This window comes from Mandrillus leucophaeus, unplaced genomic scaffold, assembly GCF_000951045.1.
Source record: "Mandrillus leucophaeus isolate KB7577 unplaced genomic scaffold, Mleu.le_1.0 Scaffold107, whole genome shotgun sequence".
Classification (NCBI taxonomy): Eukaryota; Metazoa; Chordata; class Mammalia; order Primates; family Cercopithecidae; genus Mandrillus; species Mandrillus leucophaeus.
In genome coordinates, this window is record NW_012098876.1 from 283,026 (window position 1) to 291,281 (window position 8,256).

The 8,256-nt window shown below is 42.7% G+C and overlaps 1 protein-coding gene across 3 annotated transcripts in view; it reads left to right on the top strand.

The window, feature by feature from the left end:
• Nucleotides 1-180: 180 nt before the first annotated feature.
• Nucleotides 181-8,256, top strand: part of DYNC1LI1 (dynein, cytoplasmic 1, light intermediate chain 1) — a 48,119-nt gene continuing 40,043 nt past the window's right edge. For 2 of the 3 annotated variants that reach the window (XM_011985348.1, XM_011985357.1), the window contains exons 1-2: nt 181-461; nt 667-740. In XM_011985348.1, the coding sequence (XP_011840738.1) occupies nt 316-461; nt 667-740 (220 nt within the window). In that variant the 5' untranslated portion in view covers nt 181-315. The remainder of the gene's footprint in view (nt 462-666; nt 741-8,256) is intronic. The other variant, XM_011985366.1, reaches the window with a different exon arrangement.

The window sequence follows — 8,256 nt, forward strand, 5'->3', positions numbered from 1 at the left end:
CACCTCCTCTCTCCTCCCAGATCAGGGCACCAATTTATAGATGGGTAATGAATTGTAGAGACCTGTTGAGTGGATTTTCCAAGGTCACACAACATAAGGGCCCTGTTCTGTGACTCTGGCATGGATTTCTGACTTGATAGAAGTTCCCACAAGGGAGAGAGTGCCAGGTACAAAACTCTCGCCCCGCCCCCGCAGGCCCCGCCCCGCTCCCGTGCGCTGAACGCCCCATATCCGGGTTCCCGCCGCCTCCACCGCCGCCGCCTCAGCCGCCTCGCATATTTAGTCTTGCCGGGAGTGGTGTGATTCCCGACCAAGATGGCGGCAGTGGGGAGAGTCGGCTCCTTCGGTTCTTCTCCGCCGGGATTATCTGCGACTTACACAGGCGGCCCCTTGGGCAACGAGATAGCGTCGGGCAACGGTGGCGCCGCGGCAGGCGACGACGAGGACGGGCAGAACCTTTGGTAACGACTCCACCCCTCCCTCAGCCCCCGCTGGTTCCCCAGGCCTTGCGCGGACGCCTTGGGATCCCGTGCCCGCTGGAGCTCGGCGCCGGGCCCGGCCACTGCGTTCCCGGCAGCCCCATCCCCGGCGCGCCAAGGCCGGGTCCGTCCCTCCCGCGCTGCGGCTCCGGCCTCCGGCCTCACCGTACGCCTTGCTTCCCGTTAGGTCCTGCATCCTCAGCGAGGTCTCCACCCGCTCGCGCTCCAAGCTCCCTGCGGGGAAGAACGTGCTACTGCTGGGTAAGAGTTCCCTGCCTCGCCCCGCCCCGCCTGGCCCCCAGCGGCCCGGGGTACCTGGTCCGCTGGCTAGCTCGCTGGCTCTCTTTGTGCGGACAGCCGGCCCAGCCCCGCCCCGCCGCCCGACCTGTCGCGGAAGGCTGGGCAAGAAGGGGAACCCGAGACCCTCGGCCCAGGACCTACGGGGGCCCGCCCTCCCTCAGGTTCCTCCTCCTCCCCGGGATATGGGGGTGGCCCTGACAGCCTCCCCGGGGAAGGACAGAATTCGATCGCTCATCTGAGGGATTCTGGTGGCCTAGGGTTTATCTAGAAATTGACAGTTTTTCTTTCATCACAAAAATTGGTAGCAGGAGACTCTTTGCAAGAGCTCCGGCGCAAATGGCTTGCCATTAATATTTAATAGCTGACTCTTTGTATAATTGACAGAAGCTATAACTAAGACCTGGCGATAAATGTTCTTGATCCAGTGTTCTCTGGTACAATGTGCTCGTGTTGCAGCTACCTTAACTGTCACATGTAATTCTGAAATCTGTAAAAGACAGTAGAACACACCTTTCTAGTTAAGTCTCTTCAGCCAATTGGATGTAATAGGGAGAAATGGTCCAGTGTCAGTTCTCCTGATTGTTCTGTATCTCCTCGGCTCTCTGGAAGTTGTGTATTCTGTTTCTTTAGTGACTCTGGGGGTGGGGATAGAGGACTGAGGGAGAATAGTTCGCAGGTTCGCATTTTTGCAGGCTTAGGTCCTGAATCATTTATAGGAGAAATTTCTCTCTATAGTTCTTTACATGCAAGATAATTGAAGTTTGGCTTATACGATGATTAAATTTAAAAACTTTGGTGTTTGATATCGGCTCAATACCGGAGGTTCTTTTTTTTTTTTTTTTTAATGTCCATCTAGAAACAGGAAAGGAAACAAAGAAGTCAAATGCTACTTGATAGGCTGCATGGTTAAATATGAATGTTTACACAGAAAAAATTACTTTTTTAATAGACTTCTGCCAAGCAAAAATATATGATTATTGATATTCTTTAAAGCTGCATGGAGCTAGTTGAAAAATTAGTTTTTACTCTTGTTTTTAATGTGATTGAAAGCACCTACTGCAGATTAGCCTGGATTGAGTCACTGTCCTATCACATATAAGCCCTAAGATCTTAAGCAAGTTGCTTGACATCTATAAACCTCAGTTTCTTCATTTTTAAAATGGTTGTTATGGAAATAAAAATACCCGCCTCTAGGGTTGTGGGAGGATCAAATGAGTTAATGTTTGTATAGTGATAATATTTGCAAGTGATATATTTATCTTAAACTGAATTAGAAAATATTTGTGCTCAGAACTTTTTAAAAAATTGAATTAGTGCCTTCATAAGTGATATTAATAGGGCAAAAATAAATTAGGCTCCAAAAGCAAAAAATTGTAGAATATATTTTTAATTTACTAATTTAAACAAATTACCACTCATTACTAAGCTAAAATGGATTTAAGATCATATGACCTCATTGAAATCGATTCTATTTTAATTACTTTAAGTAAGACTTATTTGGAAACACTGCCATGGTAAAGGTAAGATTCAGTAGTTTTATTCTTATTTTATACATTTCCTCCAGTTATTTCTGCATATTAGATTATTGCATAGATTATTCTGTTTGTGGTAAAACAAAAGTGGCAGTTTTGTTCATTTTTTGGTATACCGAATTTGCACTGAGGTTGTGCCATGGTTTTTTTTTTAAAACCCCCCTTTGACACTGGGTCTGTGCATGGGACTGAGTGTTCTTAGAGGTCCCAGCCTCCTTCACGCCACCATACAAGAATAGATTAAATTTCCTTTTTTATGAACTTAATAGTTCATAAAGTTCCATCTAGTATCAGGTAATATGAGCTTGAAACTTAATATTTTTCTTTCAGTACTGTTGGGATTTTCATCAGAGTCCTTTTCAGCTTTGGAAGAAGCTAATAACTGATTTGTATACTGGTTACAAAAATAGAGTTAACTTCTAAGATACCCCTGAAGATTTCTTTCAGACATTTTACTATCACATATGGCAGCATTCACTCTGTGCTGGTGGAGGAAAGAAATATACAAATAGGGATTGTGGTTTTCTTTGTTATGAGTTTGAAGGTGCTAGGCAGGAGAATGCTTGGCCCTAATATATCTTTCATGAATGCAAGTGGTCTCTGGAGTCTCTTATTTTAAAAAACAAATCTAAAGCCAGGCACAGTGACCCAGCCTGTAATCCTAGCACTTTGGGAGGCTGAGGGGTGGATTGCTTGAGCTCACGAGTTGGAGACCAGCCTGGGTAATAATGTTGAAACCCCATCTCTACACAAAATTAAAAAATTGGCCTGGCATGGCAGCTCCTACCTGTGCTTTAGGAGGCCGAGGTGGGTGGATCACCTGAAGTTAGGATTCCAGACGAGCCTGGCTAACATGTTTAAACCCCATCTCTACTACAAATACAAAAATTAGCTGGACATGGTGGCATACACGTTACTCGGAGGCTGAGGCAGGAGGATTGCTTGAGTCCAGGAGGCAGAGGTTGCAGTGAGCCAAGATCGTGCCATTGCACTCCAGCCTGGGTGACAGAGTAAGACTCTGTCTCAAAAAAAAAAAAAAAAAAAAAAAAAAGTTGGGTATTATGGTGCATGCCTGTAGTTTCAGCTACTCAGGGAGGCTAAGGTGGAGGGACAACTTGAGCCCCAGAGGCAGAGGTTGCAGTGAGCTGAGATCGCACCATTGCACTCCAGCCTGGGCAACAGAGTGAGACCGTGTCTCAAAAAATAATACTAATAAATAAAGTAAAACAAATCTGAGCCTTTTGCAAGGCTTTACATTTCAGAAACAACCTAGAATAGGAACAATGGTATAGACCTAAGTACTCCCCTCACAACACACACAAACGGCAGTTTAGCTTTCCACATTCTCTCTTCTACTACTACCTGATGGGAGAAAAGGGACATGACTAGTAATGTGTGTATGTGTAAGAGCCATTCTCAAAGGATTTTAATACAAATCTCATTTCACCTCCTCTCTCCTCCCAGATCAGGGCACCAATTTATAGATGGGTAATGAATTGTAGAGACCTGTTGAGTGGATTTTCCAAGGTCACACAACATAAGGGCCCTGTTCTGTGACTCTGGCATGGATTTCTGACTTGATAGAAGTTCCCACAAGGGAGAGAGTGCCAGGTACAAAACTCTTTCTACTCAAAGCCTGTCTTTGAGCAAACGTACTGGTAATTATTTTAAAGGAAAATCCACATATTTATTGGATTCTGGGATGCAGCTGTCGCCATGGCACTTGTGTTTAAGTAATTATTTAATCTGCCTAGGCCTGACTTCTAATGAAATCCAGAAAGTCTATGATATTAACTCTTCTTTCTTGAAAGGTTTTGAGAATGGATTTCAGTAAGATTTGTTTTTAATAAAGGTAGGACTTCTTGCACATGTATTTTAAGTAGATTCTAACTTCTAAATTGTCCTTTTTAAGAACTACATTTTCTTTTTTACCTTTTATATTTAATTACTTTTAATACAATTGATTATATTTTTTGTTTGTTTGTTTGTTTGTTTGTTTTGAGATGGAGTTATCCTGGCTAGAGTGCAATGGCATGATTTCGGCTTACTGCAACCTCCGCCTCCTAGGTTCAAGCAATTCTCCTGCCTCAGCCTCCTGGGTAACTGGGATTACAGGCATGTGCCACCACACCAAGCTAATTTTGTATTTTTAGTAGAGACAGTTTCTCCATGTTGGTCAGGCTGGCCTCCAACTCCCGACCTCAGGTGATTTGCCTGCCTTGGCCTCCCAAAGTGCTGGGATTATAGGCGTGAGCCACCTTGCCGGGCATATTTGTATTTTAATAGCTGCCTTTAAAGGCAATTTCTCCATATTGATTACTTTCCCATGTTTTGATAAGAAAACTCCCTAAGGAAAATAATAATACCTAACATAGAGCACTTACAGGTACTAGTCATGTAAGGATTGTTTATGTACTCTGTCCCCTTAAAGATCAGGAAACAGACACAGAATTTGTGTTTTGTTTTTGAGGCAGGGTCTTACTTTGTCACTCAGGCTGGAGCATAGTGGTATAATCTCGGCTCACTGCAACCTCTGCCTCCTGGGCTCAAACCATCCCCCTGCCTCAGCCTCCTAAGTAGCTGGGACTACAGGTGCATGTCACCACTCCTAGCTAATTTTTGTACTTTTTGGAGAGATGAGGTCTCACTGTGTTACCCAGGCTGGTCTTGAACTCTGGGCTCAAGCAGTTCTCCTCTCACCTCAGCCTCCCAAAGTATTGGGATTACTGGGGTGAGCTACCACACCCTGCCAGACACAGAAATGTTAAGTAAATTGTCCTAGGGTTACATAGCCAGGAGGCAAAATCAGTATTCAAAATTTTGCAGCCTGAGCCTGACCCTGTGGCTCCTGCTTGTAATCCCAACACTTTGAGAGGCTCAGGGGGTGGATCACCTGAGGTCAGGAGTTTGAGACCAACCTGGCCAATAATATGGTGAAATCCCATCTCTACTAAAAATACAAAAATTAGCTGGACATAGTGGTGGGCTCCTGTAGTCCCAGCTACTCAGGAGACTGAGGCAGGAGAATCGCTTGAACTGGGGAGGCAAAGGTTGCAGTGAGCCGAGATCGCACCATTGCACTGCAGCCTGGGTGACAAGAGTGAAAGTGTCTCCAAAAAAAAAAAAAAAAGTGTGCAGCCTGGCTCCCAGAGCTAGTACTCTTAATCTATACGATCTCCCTAAAGGAAAAGAGCTTCCCTTGTAAGTAAGCGATGCTTAGCAGTTTTTAAGGAATTTTATCTGATTCTTCTGGGTGTGTATCTTTTAGTGCAAACAATATCACTTACTTAGATTAATTGAATTCATTGTCAACAAAGATAACATATGTAACCCTGGTCCCAAGCACAGTGCCTGGTTTTTAGATAGGACTTCAGTATAACTTTTTGATTTGCGGTGTGAATTAATGAAAACTAGCTGGTCCTTTGTCAAGTCATATAAGCCTCATCTTTCTCATCTGTAAATTAGACTATTTGAATTTAGTGATCTCCAAAGCCTTGTTTGATCTGACATTTTATAAATTTTTTTGTTTTAATCTTGTGAGTTATTGAATATTTTTAAAGAAATGTTTTAAGACACATTGAAATTGGGTTTTAATTAATTAATATAGATGTGGGCCATTTAATTCCCCCCAGGAAAGAAATGTAAAGTCGCTATATTGTTCCCTGAAGGTATTAGTCCGCGGTAATATGCAGCAGAAAAGTCCCACAAAATGCTGAACATCATCAGTAAGTACATGTGAAAGTCTTTTTTTCCCCCCTTCAGGAATAAAACTCTATTATGCTTGAGGTATTGTAGGAAACCTTAAGATATACACGTGGAATTCAGAGATCTGTGCAGAGAAGTAACTTGTAACTGGCAAGGGAGTGTATGGTTTTCTACGTGAGGACTGATGATAAAAATAATGAGAGTGTTCAGTCTAAAACTATTGATTTGTGGAGGAGCTGGGATTAAAGATCAGCAAGGTTCCATGAGTTATGCTGTTTTCTGGCATGACTGGTTATGGGAATATGATGCAAGGAATAGACTGTTACCATATATATGATATTGAATTTTTTCAAAGAATTAACGTGAAATTATTTGTTACATGTTTATTATATGTTACGGCTACTAAAAATACACCAAATATAAAGTGTTTTGAGAGTAAGATGGCATATTGGCATCTTATAATAGGGTCAGCAAACTTTTCTGTCAAGGGCCAGATTGCAAATAGTTTAGGCTTTGTAAGTCATATGGTCTCTGTTGCAACTACTCAGTTCTGCTCTTGTAGTTCCAAAACAGCCATGGATAATATGTAAATGAATGGATACAGCCTTGTTTCAATAAAACTTTATTTACAAAAACAGGCAGCAGGCCAGTTTTGGCCTGTGGCCTGAAGTTTGTGAACCTCTGTGTTAGTTTGTTTATTTATTTAGAGACGCGGTCTCGCCTTGTCACCTAGGCTGTAGTACACTGGCACAATCATAACTTATTGCAGTCTCAAACTCCTGGGCTCAAGTGATCTTCCTGCCTCAGCCTCTTGAGTAACTGGGAATGCAGGCATGTATTCCCACCATGTTGGCTAATTTTAAAAATTGTTTATATTTTTCTAGAGACAGGGATTTACTATGTTGCCCAGGCTGGTCCCGAACTCCTGGGCTAAAGTGATCCTCCCACCTGTCTCCTGAATCACTGGGATTATAGGTATGACGCACAGCCCTTGGCTGTGTTAGGTGATTATTGGCGTCAGTTTTATCAGTAAGCACAGATGCCAGTTAATAGAGATTTCTGGTTAATGGGATATGGTGTGTGGCACATAATAGGTGCCTAATGAATATGTGTTGAACAAATGATGAACAGTCTTTACTTAAAGTATCATTGTTATTCCAGTTAGGTATAGTTTGAGCACAGGTTTAAGAATTGTTAAGAGGACTTCATATAATATTTCCTCCAGTGCTACTGTCAAAAGCAGAAAACAGAACTGGCGAATCACAGATATAGGCTGGTAGAGCAGTAATTCAGCTGGTGTGAAATCCACGTGAGAGAGAATGTCAGCAAAAGCACTTAGAAAATATAAAACAGAAAGGAGTCTTGAAATAGGAAAAGAGAAGTCCAAAATTTAGTGTGGGACCCTGTCACTAATAAGTAAGTGGCCGGGCGTGGTGGCTCAGGCCTCTAATTCTAGCACTTTGAGAGGCCAAGACAGGCAGATTACTTGAGGTCATGAGTTCGACACCAGCCTGGCCAACATGGCGAAACCCCGTTTCTACTAAAAATAGAAAAATTAGCCAGGTGTGGTTGTGGGCGCCTGTAATCCCAGCCACTCGAGAGGCGGAGGCAGGGAGAATTGCTTGAACTCAGGAGGTGGAGGTTGCAGTGAGCCGAGATCATGCCATTGCGCTCCAGCCTGGGTGACAGAGCAAGAATCCATCTCAAAAAAAAAAAAAGTAAGTGACCATGGACTAACATTTTTGGGCCTTATTTGCTTTATATGTAAAATCAAGACAGTGGCTATTAGAAAGACTCCCCAGATTATCATTTTGTTCTTTTTTTCACCAAACATTTATTGGAGACATGTCACATATAAAATGCTTTACTGAATCATCTGGGGTAAACAGGATGACTGAGACTCAGCTCCTGCCCTCCAGGAGCTTATAAACTCCCGTGGGGAAGAGACTCAAAGTAGTAAAGATCAAGTATGCCAGTATGAAATGATTGCTAAATAGGTCACAAAATATTTTGTGGAAAAGGTGGTATTTTTTTATTTTCTGAGTTTTTTTATCTCACCGGACCAAAAGTCTTTTTTTTCCCCCCACCGTGGTATGCTTCCTTATTTATTTTATTTTATTTTTTTATTATACTTTAAGTTCTAGGTACATGTGCACAATGTGCAGGTTTGTTACATATGTATACTTGTGCCATGTTGGTGTGCTGCACCCATCAACTCGTCATTTACATCAGGTATAACT